General features: G+C 38.1%; 1 protein-coding gene across 2 annotated transcripts in view; it reads left to right on the top strand.

Annotated features, from left to right (window-relative positions):
• CSMD1 (CUB and Sushi multiple domains 1) overlaps positions 1 to 21,220 on the top strand; it is a 2,060,432-nt gene that overhangs the window by 1,681,681 nt on the left and 357,531 nt on the right. For both annotated transcript variants that reach the window (XM_030555566.1, XM_030555565.1), the window contains exons 29-31: positions 2,919 to 3,106; positions 8,215 to 8,409; positions 21,064 to 21,180. In XM_030555566.1, coding sequence (XP_030411426.1) covers positions 2,919 to 3,106; positions 8,215 to 8,409; positions 21,064 to 21,180 — 500 coding nt within the window. The remainder of the gene's footprint in view (positions 1 to 2,918; positions 3,107 to 8,214; positions 8,410 to 21,063; positions 21,181 to 21,220) is intronic.

The following is a 21,220-nucleotide window of genomic DNA, read 5'->3' as shown; positions in this document are numbered from 1 at the left end:
ATGTCACATCTAAAAATTATATAACTGATCACTACATAGAACTCCCAATTACATTTCCTAAATCCTAGAGTATGTGTCTAATACTTATTTTATCATTGCTTCAGAATGACATGAAAGAAACAAAATATTACCTTTATAGTGGTTTATTGTTTTTTTTGTGCCGAATGTGTAAGCCGCAAAAACTGTATGTGATGTGTGGGGTATAATGCTTAAAAAAAAAAAGAAAGAAACAAACATTTAATTTGTATCATATGTTGCACCATTGACAATTTGAGTGAGATGGCTCTATGTTAATGGGGAATAATACTACCCACAGTGTCTGAAATACGTATATTTCATTGTCATATTAATGCAATGTCTGCATTGTGTGATACCTAATTCATCTGTATCCCATTTCTTGTCTGGTGAAGTCTTCAGGCTGACATTAAATAGTGTATTATCATGAAAATATGAGTCACTAAGTTATTAAATTGAATTAACCCTTCAGAAAAATACTTTAACGTTATTTAATAATGGTTACCTATTAAGCAAAGATGATTATTCTGAAAATTGATTCTTATTGTGTAAACGTCTAGTAGATGTAGTTCCAATCTAATAAGTTTAGACCCAACTTTAAAAGTTTGGCTGGAAGGATCTTCTTAAACTAAGGAGTCACTCTTGCATTTATTGGATTTCATTGTTTGCAATTCCTGAGCACTGGTAAGGTTCTGAGACAATTCAGCTCCCATTCAGATCAACAGGAGTTGGATCTTGCAGGCGGGGGTACAGAATGCAATAGTTGCCTGTTAAGCTGTGGGCTAGTCAGCATAGTCAGCATGTCTGAAGTAGTGAGCTTTTATACATGAAGACATCTGCCTTTTTCACAATTGGTCGTTGTTTGAATTATTAGTGTATTCGGCAAGATATAAAATCCTTGCAGAGGCTACTCCCCGTGCTCGTTTGAAAAAAATCATTAAACTGAAATGAGGCTTATTCATTTAAAAATATCTAAAATATGTCTTTATGCTTCTTGATGATTACATCTCTTCTCATTTACCTTAATCCCACTACTATATTTAACAATAACAAATGTTCTCTGATTACATTTTGCTGTTGCTGTTTTTAACAATTGTTCTGTAAATATCAATTGCTTTGGCATTGACATTTCATTCCATCCACTGATATTCATAGGAGGAATAAAACATTGATTACCTATTAGAAGCCACCATAGTAATCATATTCCTAATGCCAATTCAAACATTCCATAGAGCAGATACATTTTTTTATTCTGATGAAAAGATAACTTGGTATATCATATATTTTTTTTCTATGAGCAGAATTCCCATTGATTTCCACAAGAATTCCCCAGTTGAAGAGTGGGCAACATCTGGCCCAAAATGTTTTATAGGCTGAGTGACTAACATACAATAGTTTCAGCTTCATGGGAAATTCTCCCTATATGTTGAAAGCGTGGCAACAAGGGAAAAGGTTGGTGCAAGAAAGGAATGGTATAAAGAGCATTTTAACATGAGAGCCTTTGGTACAAACATATTTGTCCTTCCAGGGATGTGTTAGAAAAGCAAATATCGAATAAAAGTCACATTTATATGTCTCATAATGCTGTTTTTTGCAAAAACAAAAGTTGAATGGGCTGGTGAAAACACCTAGATGTAAGAGCAAGGAATCATAAAGAGTGTTTGGCTGTCTCTGTTTCATGTTTTGTTAAAATAATTACTGCACATGTGTTTTTCAGTTAACTGTGCTATAAGGTGTTAAATATGTAGATCTCTTTGACATGCACTATAATTGGATTGATAAAAAAAGACCAAAAAATGTGAAGAAGTCTTTTTTGTCTTCAGGCTTTTTTATGCTTCACCACCACACTTGGAATAGATTCCCACTTTGCCTATGCCAGCTGCCCCTAGACTTCTCTAGATCCTTCCTCAGAACCAAATTCTTTCCTGCAGCTGTCCTACTGTATGTTACTCTCATGGACAGTCTAACTTCCTTGTGATAAACACTGATCTGGTGTTCAGAAGGTGATCAGGAAGAAAAGAAAGCAAAACTCACAACCCCCCTGCCTACTTGTCTTTCACTGTTGAGCTTCATGTAGCCCTTGGACCTTCTCCACTGCATCATTTTTTCAGCTTCTGTCCATATCATTATAAGGTTCTCACATTATTGTCTTTCTGCCTCCATCCACACAGCATCCCTGAACTGATCTCAAGGCCACTTCCTAGTCCATGTTTAAGTCTCTCTTAAGGATCCCCTTCTGCTGTACTGCCTTCATTGAATCTAATTGACTTTTACAGCAATATAAATATGTGTTATTCCCTTTCCTGTAATAGATTGTAGACCTTACAATAGACATATTAATAATGCATTGATTATAATTCTGTAGTAAAAATATCTAGCTCTTACATAGAGTTCATAGATCACAAATCACTTTACAAAAGAGATCAATATCATTTTGCCCATTTTATAGATGGTGAAACTGAGGTACAGAGGAGAAATGACTTGCCCAAAGTCACCCAGCAGACAAGAGGTATAATTGAGCATAGTACCTAGGTCTACCAGGTTTCAGTCTAGTGTGATATTCACTAAGAAACTCTCCCTAAATTAAATTCTAAAATGTTACAGTTAATGTTTTAAAGTAAATGCTACAGTTGAATCTAACTGTGTACCAACAAAAATAAGTTACAGTGTTGGGAGATCTTCACATTAGGGCAGTTTGGTTTAAATTAGACATTGATCAATTTTGATCATTGATCACGTTTACAAGGCATGGTGTTTTTGGATCGTGGGATATACTTTAAGAACTTCTTTATTTCTGCAGATGAAAACATGTTTAATGCTGTGGCTGCCTTTTCTTTTTTTTAAAGTAGTAAATAATTTCTCAAAAAATAAAGACAATGTAATTCTCTTTTCCTTTATTTCAGTTTCAGTATGGAGCCCAGTTATGATTTTCTACATATTTATGAAGGGGAAGATTCTAACAGTCCTCTAATTGGCAGTTTTGAAGGCTCCCAGGCACCTGAAAGAATAGAGAGCAGTGCTAATAGTCTATTTCTAGCATTTCGCAGTGATGCTTCTGTTGGCATGTCAGGATTCGCCATTGAATACAAAGGTACTGTTGTTAACATAATATGTGTCAACACACAGAAGGAAAATGTCTTAAATTAGGATTAATTAAAACTATATTTACACACATACTACAATTATTTTTCATAGGTTTGTAATTGTTGTGTGAATGCATATATATTTAAAAGTTAAAATATACATAATAAATAATGTTTTTTGTTAATCTTTTATCTTTTAACATACTGGTGTTGTGTAATTAGTTGATGACAGTCTTATGTTGGTGGTATATCAGCCCTGTGAAAATTTTCAATGTAAAAACAATGTAGAAAATGCTATTTTAAATAATATTTGATTCATTCTAAAATACAAGTTTAAACCAAATATGAAAACGCAATCTCAACTTCTTAATTTATCGTTCCAATTTATCTTTTAAAAAATCCTTTTGCAAATGATGAGGTACATAAAAGGCAATTTTTGTCCTTTTATTTTTGTCATCCCTGCACACTCTCATCTCCTAAAAGGGAAGAGAAATGGTGCAAATAAAAAAAAATTATAGCCAATTTTTTTAGAAAGTGTTCTACTGAAATGCAATGGTCTCACCCAATTAGAATACAGGAATGTTGTACATTTACTGATACATACCAATGCATTTTTCCCTGTGCACTTTGGTTGTGGGTGATTTGCAACAAGATTTACATACACATTGTATGGCTATTTCAGAATAACCACAGGGTATGTGAATTCTTGTAATTTGGCTGGCAGCCATTATTAGCCAGAGTACAAAGATTTATATAATCACTTTTTAGTTATTTTTCAATAACCATCCTGTGAATATACAACATTTTCTTCTCAAATGAGCTGCTATTTCTCTGCTTAGATTGGCATCTGTGCTCAAAATTTTCAAGTTTTCAGCCTCAAAGATACAGCCTCAGTTTCTCACTCCACTCAGTTGAAGAAAAACTCCATACTCTATGTGAAAGAAAACAAAATGAGAAACAACCAAAACCCAAAGAACATGAATTGTCAACCCGCTTAAATCCTTCTTCTCATTTCTCAACTATCTTCTTTATTCACCCTTTTCCCTTCAGGCTAACAAGACTACTGTCCCCAGAATAACTATGATATATTTGTTTTTACATGTTTGTACAGGGAATCCTTGCCTATCTCTTCTCAAATGAATTTGAAACACAATACGAATAAAAATAAATACTTTTTTTTATATAGGCAATAGTAAGGAATGGTATTGTTGAATAGTAAGGAGGGAAAGGGGAAGGTTGCACAAAGGAAATGATATAAGAATGCCCAGCTTTCCCTTTTCCTTCTCTACGTGCGTGTGTGAGAGAGAGAGTGAAATGCACAAATAAGTTATATAATTATATCATATATAATAGGTTTTATATTATAAAAGTATACATATAAAATAACAAAATGTTCTTGAAATATTGAATACAAATATAGAAATAAAAATGGGGTATCAAACAGCAGAAAGGTAAATTGTTAAATCTAAAGTATCTGAAAATGCTTGTATAATAATAATAATTAATCACTGGAATGCATGTCCTGTTAACTTGGTAATAACCATATACTGTAATAATACATTCCAAAACCGAAGGCCTTCATTTTTCTATAAACATCTCTGCCGTCCATCTTGAAGTTATTCAGCGCAGGGTAGACATTACTTCATAAACAGGCAGATTTTGCAGAGTATTATAATAATCAGAAAAACAACACAAAGAAAATAGAGTGAAAGGGAACCATGTTATATAATGTTTGAACCTCCATTAATGTAATTACACTGCCTGCCAAAAAGGTGTCATACCTTATTATAACAGAAAAAGTATAACATTTGTATCCACTGTAATACTGCTAAGTATATCTAATACAGTGCTTCCATTTAATTAACTGCAAAGTGCCTTCTAACCATAAAACTATGCTAGTTAAAAATCATCTCAACCACATTCTTGAAATAAGGTCATATCTTAATAATGCAAATTATGAATCAGTCAATGAATTAAACATCAGAACTAATATTGCCTATTAATCCTTAAATAATTATTTAAACTTGACTCATCAGTGTGTTAGATTGGTTAACAATTTGTTCCAGCATAGTAGCTGATAATCTGTCCAATATCTGGGGGGTTTCATGGCTGTGGACTCCTATGGAATTCGGGGTCCTGCTTGCATGCTTGTTTGTTTGTTTATTTATTTATTTTGCTAGTTTTCATTAGTTCTTAATGTCTTAAATATAGTGGGTGAAATCCGGCCCCATTGAAGTAAATGACAAAACTCCCATTGACTTCAGTAGACCCAGGATTTCATGCAAGTCATATTGTAATATTTGTACTAGGCTAGATTCACATTGGTGATTTAGGTGCCTAACTACTCCTTTAAATTCAAGATTTAACTCAACTAGCATTCATAAAGCCTGTGCCCAGCTGCCACCTAACCTGCGGGTGCCTAAATTCCCTTCCATAAGAGCGGGGAGAGGGTAGCACGCCACATCTTCTTCACTCTTTCTTTGTGAAGAAGGGCTGACCTGGCTTAAATGCTTAACTCCAAAAGAGGGTTCATGGCTGTGAATCCCAAGTGGAAGTAGACACAACAGGGCTTAGGCCACACTCCTCTCTTTGGTATTTCCTACTGCATAACTTAGGTGGCTCCCTGCTCAATGTGCTGGCTTGTTTGAATCTCTTTCTTAAACACTCAAGTCTCCCTATGCAATGCATGAGGAACTTGGGAGCCAAACTCTAGCTTCTGAATTCTGGGAGGTGGAGGGGTATGTTAAAGTTAGGCATTGTAACATCTAACTCCCCCTTGTGAAGTTAGCCAACTATTTTACAACAATACAGGTTTCAGAGGGGTAGCCATGTTAGTCTGTATCAGTAAAAATAATGAGGAGTCCTGGTGACACTTTAGAGACTAACACATTTATTTGGGCATAAGCGTTTGTAGGCTATTGTCCACTTCATCAGATGCATGGAGTAAAAAACACAGTAAGCAGGTATGAATATACAGCACATGAAAAGATGGGATCGCCTTACAAAGTGACGGGGTCAGTGCTAACGAGGCCAATTCAGTTAGGGTGGATGTGGCCCATTCTCAACAGTTGACAACTGTTGACAACAGCTGACAACTGTTGGGAATGGGCCACATCCACATCCACCATAGTTTTGGACTATTTTTGGAATTTAATACGCCAACTCCATACAGACCAACATAATATAGCATCTGAAAGCTTATTTTATGCAATTTTAGATGATGTACGATGTGGGGCTCTTCAGTGGTGAGAGGCAAAACAATGGTATCCAAAATGATAAAGTGTAATTTTCTGCACAGTTCCAGAAACAGTGCAACAGGATTCTGATTGGTTTTTACTGTTTAAGTTAATTTCAACACCATAATGTGGTGTTCATTGGTCAAAGCTACCAAACAACAATATATTACAAGATTTCTTACTAGTTTTTGCATGGGAAAGCTTTTTCCCCCCCTTAAATGTTTAAGCTGTTTAACATGTGACAAAAATGGTGAATATTAGCATTTTGCAATATACTAACATAAAATGTTTTCACATTGAATAGTCTTAATTGTCAAGGTATCTCACAAGTGATGGTAATAGTTTTCTATATTTTCAATTGGAATTTATTGACCAGATCGAAATTGCACACCAATAGCAGTAAGTAACGTGCCCATAGTTTTTACTGCATAGTGGGCAGATATAAATGTATGTGAATTCCTAATATAATGCTTCTCCATTTGTAAGCTTTTGTATGGGCAATGCAGCATCTAGTCTGCCTGGCAAAAGGTTTTTTTTATTTATAATTGCCTATGCATGCAGTACTAGCCTTTGAAATATTCTAGAAACTAACTTTTTTATTCAGTGATACTTATGCATAGGTCAATATCAGTGCTAGAGGTGACAATACACAGCTTCATATTATGAATATACAAAGTTCTCAGAGAAAGAAGTGATCTAGTAACAAGTAATGAAGACAAAGTCCACAAACAAGATCTTGCCTCTGCACTGAAGTGGTCTCAAGAGCACAATACAGCTTTTACTGGTCATGTCATCAACAATATGACAAACCCATTTGCCCCTGAATCACATCCGGATATGCTTATCAACCTATTTACTTGACTGCAGGTAATACCAGATGTGCAAGAATCTCTGCTGAAAATAGAAGATGCTAGAGAAGAACAAATTGAGAGATTTGTGAGAGATGCTCTTGATTCTGATGGGACATGTAGCATCTTCAGCCCAGTCAGGAAATTTGGCATCAAACATTTGCTGACATGATCAAAAAGACCAAATTTAAATCTGCCAAGGGAAGGACAATCAGAGCAGCTATCAGTCCAAAATTTGTTTTCCGCACGCCCTGCCCTTAGCAAGATGTGGAGATGATGGTTTCAATTGCAACTGTTCATAGTCACATAATAGGGCCTGTGTCTACGTCCCTCTTCCATGCTGATGGAACAATGAGAAGAACAGACGATGCTGAATTAGTGCATCAGCTGGAAGCGTAAGCTAAAAGAGTCCATGAGCTAAGAGCATATGATAAAGAAACAGTGTACATCAGAGATACCACTGCTGTAATACAAACGATGGCTGGTGACAAATTCAACATGTTCAACATATGCTTTGAGCTTACCAAGAAATCCATTTTTATGTCTTGAAATAACACATAGTCATTAAACGAAGAGAAACAAATGCAAATATTTCAGTGGTTGTTTTAACTTGTTGCTAGTGTCATTGTTTATCCCCATTTCTATGGTAATAGCACCACTTAACACTTCCCTATCATACCTCATCATAAAGTAGGCATATTAAGCTTTTAAAGGATGTATGTGTGTGAGTGTGTAGAGATGGTACATTAAATCAATTACTTTGGTGGTGCCTTACGCTCATCTATATGGAGCTTATGGCTTTGGCTTGCAGATTTTCTTAATACCTTACTAAATGGTGTAGGTGTAATTTTCTTGTCCAGACAGATAAGCTTAGGCAAGCATCAATGACCTAGCAATATTTAACAGTAAGAAAATGTATTCTAATCACAAGATGGAAATACGAATCTAATTTTAAAACTGATCATTGTTAAATGCATATTTTAGTACATGTATTGAGGTTACTGATGTTTTATTTATAATCCATTTTAACAGAAAAACCACGGGAAGCTTGTTTTGACCCTGGAAACATAATGAATGGGACTAGAATTGGAACAGACTTCAAACTTGGATCGACCATTACTTATCAGTGTGATTCTGGGTATAAGATTATTGATCCTTCAACTATAATGTGTGTGATTGGTGTTGATGGAAAACCAGCATGGAACAGAGTATTGCCATCTTGTAATGGTATGTATTATATGTGACACTGTTCCCCTTTTGTATAAAATTAATAGATTCAGAGACTGGCTATAAATCTTAGAGGTCATATTACTCTGCTTCCAAACGCATACCCAATATAAAAAACCCTTTAGATTATGATTTTTTTATTTAAAATAATTATAATACAAATTGTTTTCTGTTTGTTTAATAATCCATGTATTGTTTAAAACTACTTAATCAGATTTTAGGTACAGAAGCCACTACAAAACACTCAGCCTTTGCCAATAATTACTACACATTAATATATATGAGATCCCACAACTTTCCTTATGTGTGCTATGGAATAGATGGTTTTGTAATCTGTATAGATGTCCACTGGGTGTTGCACTAGACAGAGACCATTTATTGTTTTCAAATTAACAGCAACAACTGTCAAGCTCTAACTACATGGATTATCTCACTGCTTCCTTGTGTTCCCCTTATACTGTTTGTTGTATCCATCTATTGTCTGTTGCATTATTCTTAGATTGGAAGCCAGGACCGGATTCAGGGCTTTTGCCGCCCCAAGCAGTGCAAAACAAAAAAAAAAAGGCAGCGATCACGATCTGCAGGAGCTCTACCACCACTGCTTCAGTCTTCGGCGGCAATTCGGTGGCAGGTCCTTCGCTCCGAGAGGGAGTGAGGGACTTACCACTGAAGAGCCAGACATGCTGCCCCTTCCCCGTGGCCGCCCCAAGCACCTGCTTGCTGGGCTGGTGCCTGGAGCCGGCCCTGTTGGAAGCCCCCTGGGACAGGGACCATCTTTTTCTTCATGGATTCGAAGGTCAGAAGGCACCATCTAGTACAGGGATCAGCAGCCTTTAGCACACGGCCCGCCAGGGTAAGCACCCTGGTGGGACGGGATGGTTTCTTTACCTGCCGCATCCGCAGGTTCAGCCGATCATAGCTCCCACTGGCTGCAGTTTACCACTCCAGGATAATGGGGGCTGCGGGAAGTGGTGGCCAGCACATCCCTCAGCCTGTGCCGCTTCTCACATAGGGCCAATAATTCTGGCCCTGCTGGACTCCACTGGAAACATACCTGCTTGATGATGATCCCCCTTATACAATTATATTTTGAGACCTACCCATTAGCCAATTTTTAATCCATTTACTATGTGCCATGTTAATATTATGTTATCCTAGCTTTTATAATCAAAATGTCATGTAGTACCAAGTCAAACACTTTATGTGTTTCTAGAGTGTTTAGCACAATGGAGTCCTAAATCATGACTGATACAAATTATTTATTTATTATTGGTAGTAGTAAGTAATAATAATAATACATGTTATTTCCAGCTATTGGCTCTTGTTGTTTCTGTGAAATTAGTTGGTGATCTCTATTCTGTACATTTACAGATTTGCCAAACCATTTATTCATTCTACTCTTCTACATATAAGAGTTTGTACCATACTCATCCATAGTTTGTGCCTCTTTGTTACCTTTCTCTGCAATGCTGTATTGTGCTATTCTGAACTGGTGCTGAATCAGTAACCAAGAATTGAAATGTTTTATATCTAGTTATTACCCTACTAACATCAAGTTGCCTTAATTTTTCAATGTTTATTTTAATTGTGATGTTTCTCATATACAAAGATGGATTTTGCTAAGTGCTTTTTACCTGCACTGTCGCCACTGTGATGGACTTAGACTCTATTTTTAATGTAATGTTATACAATATAGACATCACATCTGATTCTGGTTCTTTTCAATATCTTCATCAATGATTTAGAAAATGGGCTAGAGTGTACATTTATAAAGTTTGTGGATGATACCAAGCTGGGAGGGATTGCAAGTGCTTTAGAGCATTGGACTAAAATTCAAAATGATTTGGACAAACTGGAGAAATGGTCTGAAGTAAATAGGATGAAATTCATGAGGACAAATGCAAAGTACTCCACTTGGGAAGGAATGATCAGTTACACATAGATAGGACAAGAAGCAGTGGTCTTAAATTGCAGCCAGGGAAGTTTAGGAAGAATATTAGGAAAAACTTCCTGATGAGATAGTTAAGCCATGGAATAAATTGCCTAAGGAGGTTGTGGAATCTTCATCATAGAAGATTTTTAAGAGCAGATTAGACAAACACCTGTCAGGGATGGTCTAAATAACATTTATTCCTGCCTTGAGTGCAGGGGACTGAACTAGAAGACCTCTTGAGGTCCCTTTCAGTCCTCTGATTCTATTATTCTAATACCAAGTTCACTGATTTACAAAACTTAATATCGCTTTAGAACTTTTCTAGGAAATACACAGAGTACATTTATGGAAGACTGAATAGCTTGGGGTAACATGAAATATTTCATCTTAAGGTCCCTAGTTCCCTAACATAATTATGAAATAATCCAATTTTTTTTCTTCTTGATGGCTGTTCAGTCACTTACCTGAAATGAGTGTGTGGTTTTACTCTAAATCCTAATGATGCTACAAATTTACCCTCAAGAGGATATTAAGTATCATCCTTTCTTGCACTTAAACAAAAAAACTGAGAATAGCCACAGAGACGTAAAAATCTCCACCTGACAATCCTTTTTCAATCAGGTTGTGGTATATTGGTAGGGCAGTTTGAAGAGGCTGCAGTCTATGCTGTACATATTGCCTAGAAAAATACAGGACTTCAACCTATATTTCATCAAAAGCTTGTTTGGTGAAAGACCAGACATTTTCAAAGTGTTTTGCAGACCACTAACTACTTAGAGCTCACTGTGAAGTTTCTGTCTGAATGATTTTCAGTGGAAAATGTACTTTCTTCAAAATAGATTTTTTTTTCCATTTTTTTTCCATCAAAGAAAACCAAATCAAAATATTTTCAAAGAGATGTCTCTGAATCAAAATATTTTGGTTTGTTGAACTGACCCAAAATATTTTACATTGAGTCACTTTAACATTAAAGTGCATTTCCCTCTGGTGGCACATTGCCTAATGAAAGTTAAACTTTAGGCCCTCATTCCTGTTACCTGGGGTTCTTTCAACCCAAAGCTCTTGGTAACTTTACTCTGTGTGAGGAGGTGTCAGGAAATAAATCAGGGGATACACGACTGTCCGACCGATAGATGGCTGGCACAAACAGCACAACGCGAGTGCTTTCACTTAAAGCTAAACTTTACTTAATCTCAAGCACTTACACACATCCACAACAATTTAGTAAAACACCCCCAACCCTTGATAATTACCAAGCTGAGTGTGGCTCTTGAGTGACACAGCGGCAGGGTTCCGGTGGCCAAATCTTCCGTCTGCCGGTGGGGACCGCAAGATGTATCCAGAGGGAGAGTCCAAAAGGGTCCCCAAACGAGTCCAAGTAACTCAGGCTTTTTCCCCTTATTTATACATTAGTAATAGAATGGCATATCCCTTAAAGAAACCTTGTCAAGTAAACAGTTTCAAGCAAGAGGTTCCTTCTGACTATTGATTAATCAGGTGTGGGTTTTCCAGAGTCTAGAGTTCTGAGACCCCAATAAACATTCCTACTCTTTTTAACATGCATGTATCTAATAAATATTGGAATATTCAAAGAAGGAACAATTACCTACTTGTAATTCTGCCTCTCTTAAGACATCATTGACAAGATTACTACTCACTCACATTTCAACCTCCTAATTTAATCCTAAGTGGAGAACAGAGTCTGGTCCAAGAGGTGAATATAGCTGGACCGCTTGGTAATAATGACCATAATATAATTAAATTTAACATCCCTGTGGTGGGGGAAACACCACAGCAGCCCAGTCCTGTAGTATTTAATTTCAGAAAGGGGGACTACACAAAAATGAAGAGATTAGTTGAACAGAAATTAAAAGGCACAGCACCAAAAGTGAAGTCCCTGCAAGATGCATGGAAATTTTTTAAAGACACCATAATAGAGTTTAACTTAAATGTACACCCCAAATTAAAAAGCATAGTAAGAGAACTAAAGAAGTGCCACCATGGTTAAAAATGAAGTAAAAGAAGCAGTGAGAGACAAAAAGGTGGAAGTTAAAAAGGAAAATAGAGGAAAAATAGAATGGAAAATAGAAGGAAGCATAAACTCTGGCAAATGAAGTGTGAAAATAGAAGTCGGAGGGCCAAAAAAGAATGTGAAGAACTAGCCAAAGACTCAAAAAGTAATAGCAATTTGTTTTAACTACATCAGAATAGGGTGACCAGATGTCCCGATTTTATAGGGACAGTCCTGATTTTTGGTCTTTTTCTTATATAGGCTCCCATTACCCCCAACCCCTGGTCCCAATTTTTCACACTTGCTGTCTGGTCACCCTACATCAGAAGCAGGAAGCCTGCTAAACAACCAGTGAGACTACTGGACAATCGAGATGCTAAAAGAGAGCTCAAGGATGATAAGGCCATTGCAGAGAAACTAAATGAATTTATTTCAAGACATATCAGAAATCTAAGACAGGGTACAGCAAAGTTGATAATGGTAGATCCAGACAGGCCAAGACAGTTTTGTTTTTTGGATAAAATGAACCTCTGATTTCAATGCTTAATCCTTCTGCCTCTCCAGTCTGACTTCATATTGCAGAAGAAAAGCCAAATTCTCCACATGGATCAAACTTCCATACCCCTTACAGCATGGATTGTCAACATTAGAGAAGAGTTGCTTATCAGAAGTCCAAAATATAATTACTCATTAATAATAGAAAAGACTCCACCAAAGCTACATGTTCTGCTTAATGGATTTATTTCAGCTGCATTCTTTTCAGATGCAGATCCTAGACATACTAAATTATATATTAAAATTAGAAATATTTGTATGGTCTGTGAATTCCCTGAGGGTCATCAGCCACTTTAGCTAACCACTCTCCAATTCTGTAATGCTCAGTTTTCTCTCACCCACGATAGTCAGACTCCTTAAGGGCCTTATCAGGGTCTGTCCCTGAATCAAACAACCTACTCCAATTTGGGATCTAAATATTGTTCTAATGGAACTGATGGGACCACTCTTTGAGCCTCTAGCAATGTGCTCTCCTTTGATTTGTTCATTAAAGTGGCATTTTGGGTAGCAATTACATCCACTAGAAGCGTGGGTGAGATCTAGGCACTTACGGCAGGGTCATTTTATGCCAAATTATAAAAGAAGGGTAACACTGAGACCTCTTCCCAAATTTCTACTCATAAATGTTTTTAATTTCCATCTCAACAGGTGTGTGTTCTCCCTATGTTCTTTCCAAATCCAAACTCTGATAAAAAGGAGACTAGGCTACACACTTTAGACATGCACAGAGCAGTCATTTTATCTAGACAATAGTAGGCTCTTTTAAGGTATTCACCAGAATATTTGTTGCTTTTGCAGAAAGGATGAAGGTGCAATGCATTTCAACCCAGAAAATTTCTAATTGGATCACTATCTGCATTAGGCTATGTTATGAATTAACTAAGGCTGACGTGCTGCGAAGAGGGTAATCCTTTCCACCAGGGCCCAATCAGCTTCCATAACTTCCTTGAGGAATGTGCAGGAATGTGCAGGAATGTGCAGGGCAAATATGTAGGGCAGCTAGATGGAGTTTTATTATGTACCTTTGCACAGCATGGCTCCATTGTAGAAGCGTCACAGTCAGATGCTTGTTTTGTCAGGGCTATCAGAAATCAGTGAACCAAAATTGGTGTGACAGAAACCAGGCCTAGTTGGGTGACAAAATGACGAGAGGATGGACTATTCCACCCACATGGACCCTTTGTGGGTCCACCTTTGTGGGTCCTTAAAGAAAAATATTTTGGGGAGAATAATTGGCTACTGCAGCAAGATTCACTGTCCCATCTCCTGGAATCCTGAGCCTTCGTCATCCTGAGAGATATCTTGACCAGACTGGGCCAGAGAGAGGGACCAAGATGACATTTCCACCCCACAAGCTCCACAGGAATCCGAAATACTACCTGAGAGGAAACAGGATTAGACTTTAGCAGCAGCAACAGTTCCAGCCCATCTCAAGTAAATTCTTCTCTTTTTCCCAGAAGAACAGTTATCAATATTTTTGAACCATCTAAGAAATTGTCAAACAAGGTGTTTTTTCCTGCTAAAAACTCTCTTCAGCTAAAAGGAAAGGGATGTTGTTAAGATGAAAGTCTTACTTAAAACTTTACATTTCAAATACTGGTTTTCCTTCTTTCCTTTATTTTTAATAAAAGCTAAAGGATTTTTAATGGTGTGTTTGCCATGGTACTAGGCAGCCTGAGGTCTCTGCATACCAACCCCCAAACATTATTTACCTTTTTTTAATGTTTGGGTTATGGTAACACCTATGTATTCCATCAAAATTAACATAACATCCCCTAACTGAAACTTCTTGTTCCTTTTATCTTGGAAGTACCTGATAGAACACAGGTGTGGCTCATCCTGTAATTAGGGCTGTCTTACCCCAGCTCTGCAACTCATGGGTAGACCACCTTTTAAAATCCCCCCTCCCACTCGCACACATGCTTAGAACCTCATGCACCGAAGAGCAAATTGCACAGTTCTTATTCTTTTGTGTCCTTTGGTGTTCTATTTTTCCAGTGGCTTTCCCGACTCTCCTGTCATCTGATCCCATAGAGAGAAAATATTCTCTCGCTGGAGCTGTTTTCATCTCTGCCATTTGGAACTGAAGCACTTCCCTCTCATCCACCAGAGTATCCATCTGCCATTCCAAACCCCGCTTATCCATGGGTAACTTGTCCCTTTTTGTAGGTCCTGCTGTGCCTCCTCCATCAAAATGGCAAATCCCCTTAAACCACTAATGTCCTCTCTTACCAGCGTTGAATTGACTGATTTTTTAAGTGTAGAAGGTGCTGCCATAACTGCAGTAGTACAGGTGTGCACTTCTTTTACAAACACTGACCTTAGCCTTCCCTTCATTCTGGGTTCCCATGCTTTGGTCACATAATTCTAAGGTTGTCTCTTGTGTCTTAGGTGCCTTTTCTTGTACCCTACTCATTAGCAGGAGAGGTGCCCCACTTGTTTCTCTTGCATCAGGCACAGGGGGCTGACTTACTTCTTAGAGCATACAAATAACAGCTTCCTCCTTTGACTCTTTTTGTTCTCCTAGAGCTTTGCCTTCTTAACAACCTCCTTTTTCTCTTTACCAAACCTGGACCTCATTAGGACAAGTCTTTAGCACGTCCTTTCTTCCCACATCTGGACACCTCTTAGAAGGTATCTTCGTCCCTACCTTGTCCCTATCTGACCACCATCCTTGAATGCCACTTAGGGACACCTTTTAATTGGCCGGTGGCGCCTTTTTCCCCCCTTGTATATTTTACAGTTCTTAAAGGGGCAGACCCTCCTAAAATGCCCCACCTGTAAAAATTCAAAACACAGTAGCTGGCCCTTCCATCTCTGGACCACCCTTGGAATGGTCTCTTCCTCCTAGCCGGCTTTGACTGCTCCCACTGCCAGCTGGGGTACTCCTCTCTCTTATGTCCAGACTTCCCATATTTAAAATACTGCTGGATCTTTTTCACCTGCTGGCAAAAGTGATCTCCCTGCCATAGCTGCTGGGTCCACTTCACCTGCTGCTGCTGCTGCCACTGCAACTTCTACTGCAGAAGCATATGATTGCCTGGGTCCACTGCCGCTGCTCAGCCAACATATGAGCAGCTTCCTCCATTCCCTGCATATACCATGCCTTCAGTTTTCATCCTTGATGAGAAGTGGTCTGCTGTGATCCTGCTGACTCTGCCAGTTGTAATACAGAGGCCACTTTCCAAGAGCCAGATACAGACAGCTAAACATTATAAGTCCAACTGTACTTTGAAGATGAGAAGTTTCAATCTATCAGTAAGCCTAGCCAGTTTATGTGACTGAGGTGAAACTGAAATATCATAGTGGCACAATACATGCCACTATAGTTAAAAGTATGTAATAATTCCCATTATAACCTTCAACTTTCAGAATGTTAATTCTCCCATAAAACTGTCTTCCATTTTTAAAAGTTAAAATGTCTGCTCATATGATGATTCTGGAATGTCCTTGTATACCTAGTTGAAAACAAATCAATTCAATAGTGTTGGAGTGGTAAGCAATACTAAATTCCAAAATGTGCTTTGTACTTTCCAAAAATAAAACAGGATTTAATAAATTTTGTAGCATGATGAATCTATAATATGAACCTGTTTGTACTTTGGCTTCCTGAAAAAATCTCCCATATAGACTATGTCATGATTTATCAGTGTCAGTGATCAGCAAATAAACACATCCTAAGTAGGTCTTTCATTGTAGACTGTGGATTAAATAATGATGTAAATAATTATATGTTTAGAAGATAAGTCTTTAATGGCTTCATTAGGGGCTATCAAGTAAATAATGAGCTATAAAAATGACTACTTTTTACTATATCATATCAGAAAAGACCTACTGTCTGTTTTTAACTATTATGTACATATATGTGGTTGATTCCCCCTACCCTTTTTCCCTTTAAAATATTACCATAAAAATAAATTAAACAGGAATGAATGTATTTAATTAATAGCAGACTTGCACAACAAATTACATTATTTTCAGTGATTCATAGGATTTATTAGACCACAATCCTAGAGGGCATGGCTACACTTGCAGATGTAGAGCACTGTGAGTTAAACCCACCTTCGTAGAGCGCAGTAGGGAAAGCGCTGCAGTCTGTCCACACTGACAGCTGCTTGTGCACTAATGTGGCCACATTTGCGGTATGTGCAGCAGCATTGGGAGCGGTGCATTATGGGCAGCTATCTCAGCATGCAAGTGACTGCAACATGCTTTTCAAATGGGGTGGGGGTAGGGTGGAGTGTGAGAGGGAGTGTGTTGTGTGTATGTGGGGGGAGAGAGACTGGGTTTTTGGGGGGGCTGAGAGTATGTCAGCATTCTGACTTGTAAGTTCAGACAGCAGCAGACCCCCCCACCCCTCTCCCACCCACCTTTCTCTCTCAGACACAGCATTCTACATTTATCTGTCTCAGAGCAGATAAGCAGCTGGCTTCAAAAATGGAGCTTTCAAATGGCATAGCTGCATTCCTCCAGCGAGTTCAAAATAATGAAAAGAGTGGTCACTTGACTTAAGGGGATTATGGGACATTTCCAAAGGCTGATCAGAGCGCAGTAATGCAACACCTCATCCACGCTGGCACTGCGGCACTCCAGCAGAGGCACAGCAAACATTATTCCACTCGTCGAGGTGGATTACCAGCAGTGCTGTAGCCATGGAGTCAGAACACTCTACGTGCCTTGCCAGTGTGGACAGGGAGTGAGCTAGTGTGCCGGGGGCTGCTTTAATGCGCTGTAACTCACAAGTGTAGCCAAGCCCTTAGGTTCATTCCTTCTGTTCTTGAAGTTTTAAAATACCTGTTTTAGTTTTAAAGTGCTTGCCTTGGATGGCATTTTAAAAAGAAACTCAGCATTTTAAAAGTTATACATGTGGCTGCAGGACACTTGACAGTCAGGAATGATTCTGAAATCTGGGTTGAAATCAGTATGCTACTCTTACCAACCAGCCCATCTTTTGTGTGATCCTTCTAAGTTTCATGGGGTAAATAGTCTCCAGCAAGCAAGCTTAACAGGAGACTACAAAAGCAATCCAAAGTGTATTGTCTAGGTACACCGCAAGAAGGACAGGAGACTTGTTATGGGTTTTAATCAGGCTGCAACTTTATTATATAGATGTCTGGGACTACCCAGCAAATAAAGTATACAGTGCAGGAAAATCCATGCTTATTCAAATCAATTCTCTGGGGCTTCCACAAGCCCCCCTTTGTTTCCATTCAGGTCCCTCAGTCAACCCATGACTTTGATCTTGCCATCCATCTCCCTTGTAAGAAGGTTAAGGAGGGCTATGAGAACGGGGTGGCGCGGGGAGAGTTTGGCTGCCTGCCATACCAATCATAGGAGTCCCCAGCTCCCTCCCCTGTTCTTTTCCATTATCCAGTATCTCTTTTAAGTTCTCTACCAGGCCATTTATCTGGTCACTGGCTGCCCGCCCTATGGAGTACCTGTACTGAACATCTGCCCAACCTTACAATATAAGTTGTGACATATGGCCTAAAACCTTTTCTTCTCACCAGAAAAGGTCTTCCCTCACACCTGCTGTGGGGAAGGTGAAAAAAACCCACTCCATTGAAGCCAATTGTGATGGTGCAAGAAAAATTCCTTCCTAGACCCCCATCTAAACTTATATTGAACTTACAACCCTGGGTTTAGCAGGCCAATGCTCAAACCACTGAGCTATCTCCCCCCCTTCCCCCGCCCTCCATAAGCACTGTATTGAAATTTAGGCTTTTACAGATTCTGTGTTTTCCTAACCCACTCCCCTTTTCAGCCAGATAAACTTTAACAATTGTTTTCCCTTCAGCTGCCCTTTTAGGGTTAATAGGGACCACAAGGGTCATCTAGTCTACCCCCCCTCCGCCAAGATGGGGGATTTATTGTATCTAAATCATCCAAGACAGATGGCTGTCCAACCTCCTTTTGAAAACCTCCAGTGAAGGAGTTTCCACAACCTCCCGAGGCACTCTTTGCTTATGTGGCTTGCATTTCATCCCTTTGATTATCTTTGTCACTCACCTCTGGATCCTGTCCAGTTTCTCTATATCCTTTATATACGTTGGTGACCCAGAATTGGACACACAACTCCAGCTGAGGCTTAACCAGTGTTGAATAGAGCAGTACTATCACCTCCGGTGACTTGAATGCTATGCCTCTGTTAATACAACCTAAAATTTTATTTGATTTTTTTTGCATCAGCATTGCATTGCTGACTCATGTTGAGGTTGGGTCTACCACAACTCTCAGGCCCTTCTCAGCAGTGCTGCCACCAAGCCGGTTCTCCCCCATTCTTTTATTTATCCATTATTTCCATCTCCTCCTTTTCAACAGATTAAAGGACAGCCGCTTTGTACTGGTCAATCCCAAACGTCTCTTGTTGAGTACATCGGTTCACATTTCTCTGCCTCCTCCATACTTCTAATATTACAGGAACTTGATTTCAGTGTAGCTGATAGTTATGTGATTTGAACAATCTGTTATACAGTAGGCAGTTGGAGGCAAAAGGTCCCATCATTGGTGCCCGGGGTGTAAGATTGGTAAACTTCAAAAGATCTACGAACAGCACAAATATATAGTCACATAAAAAGAGATTTTGGAGCAAAGTTTGCAGAGTTTGCAGTAATGGAACAAACATTTCTCAAGGCACCCATTTGCTGCTGTTGTGGTAGTGGCTGACCATGCCCATAGCCTTCTCAGTCACTAGTCATTTTCCTAAGAAAAAGTGTGGTGTTTTGTTTAAAGGACATGTTCAAGGTTTAAATGCCAAAAAGTTTATCTTTTAATATAAAGTGCCTTTTGAGGGACTCTGGATTCTGAAAACAATCACTCAGTACTCAAAAACGAAGTTGCTGCATTGTTAAAAGGTTATCTGTTGTGCAGAAAGAATTATAAACAACAAACACAAATATTCTTGAATTGCTTAGTTCCACAGAGTAGAAAATATTTTGTTCACATTATGCACTGCTGCCAGGAGCACTTACCAACCTTAGGAATCAAAACAATGTGACTATTTTGAAACTAATGTCAGACCCTTTAATTTAAATAAACCCTTTAAAGAAAATGTAATTTAGGATTTTCCGGCTATTACTGGTCCTTTGAAATTAGAGTGGCAAAATTCCAGTGTAACGGTAACCTTTTAATCCTTGCAAAATCTCCATATTTTAGTATGTTTTAAATGTCATAAATAGCAATATACTATTTAAATTATATACTATTAAAATGAAATGCTTTATCTCTTGTGCTATTGAGAAGATAAAATAATTGTTATAAATGTTTTTTGTGTTTTATATACAGCTTTCTTTAGGAAGCTTGATCTTTAAGTCTAAGATCTCTGAACAGTTTTTCATTTGATTATTTGACTGAAGAGTCGGGAAAGAGGGTAGTATGTGTTGGGTAGAGGATACTTCTGCAGTTGCATAAAAAAATAAGGAAACGTATCAGTCTGATAATGTTCACTTTCTGTTTGTGTTGGCCACTTGTCCAAAATCACACACTCTCTCTTTTTCTGTCGTCTAGTGACTATTTTCTCCTGTCAGTATAACTATGGCACCCCACTTGCATAGGTTAAATGAAAGCAAGATTTGGCCCTGGGTTTTTACAATACCTCTGGCCTGGTACACTAGTGGATCCTTATATTCACTTTTCGAGGCCAAATTTAATTTCTGTAACTTTGAAGAATTTCCTTCAATAAATTATTAATTCTTTTTATTTAGCGTTGATGAAAAATACCAAAATGATTTTTGACTCTAGCCTCTTTGGTGCCAAGACTATATTTTAAACTGTGTTTGTAAAGCATCTAGCACAGTATAGGTGCTGATGGAATCTAAATAATAAGTAGCAAGTCTTTGCTGAGATTTTATTTAGATTATACTTTGAAAATAAGCTTTTCAGTTTTGTTTTCATAGTTTCTCCCAATGGAATAATTTATTTCCGCAGAACTGTACAATTAATGTCATTGTGTAAAACGTGCATTTATTTTAATAGATGCTTTGATAAATATACCGGTAGTTTCCTAACAAAGACCATTGTATCTGGTGCCATAGAAAAAACAAAATTACCAAAAATGTCACTTTACAGTCACTGCATTTTGCAGTTTCATGCTGGGACACCATAGATAGTAGCAGATGGAGTTAAGGGTGATGCTTTTGTTTCTGTTCTGTTTCAGCTCCTTGTGGAGGCCAGTATACTGGATCAGATGGTGTGGTTTTATCACCAAATTATCCACATAATTATACTGCTGGGCAGACTTGTCACTATTCTATTACTGTACCTAAGGAATTCGGTAAGAGTTTGTTTTTACTGATTTATGGCTCACTAACTCA

The sequence above is a fragment of the Gopherus evgoodei genome, chromosome 3, assembly GCF_007399415.2.
Source record: "Gopherus evgoodei ecotype Sinaloan lineage chromosome 3, rGopEvg1_v1.p, whole genome shotgun sequence".
NCBI lineage: Eukaryota > Metazoa > Chordata > Testudines > Testudinidae > Gopherus > Gopherus evgoodei.
Note: the sequence above shows the minus strand (reverse complement) of the source record. Positions and strands in the feature narration are given on the sequence as shown.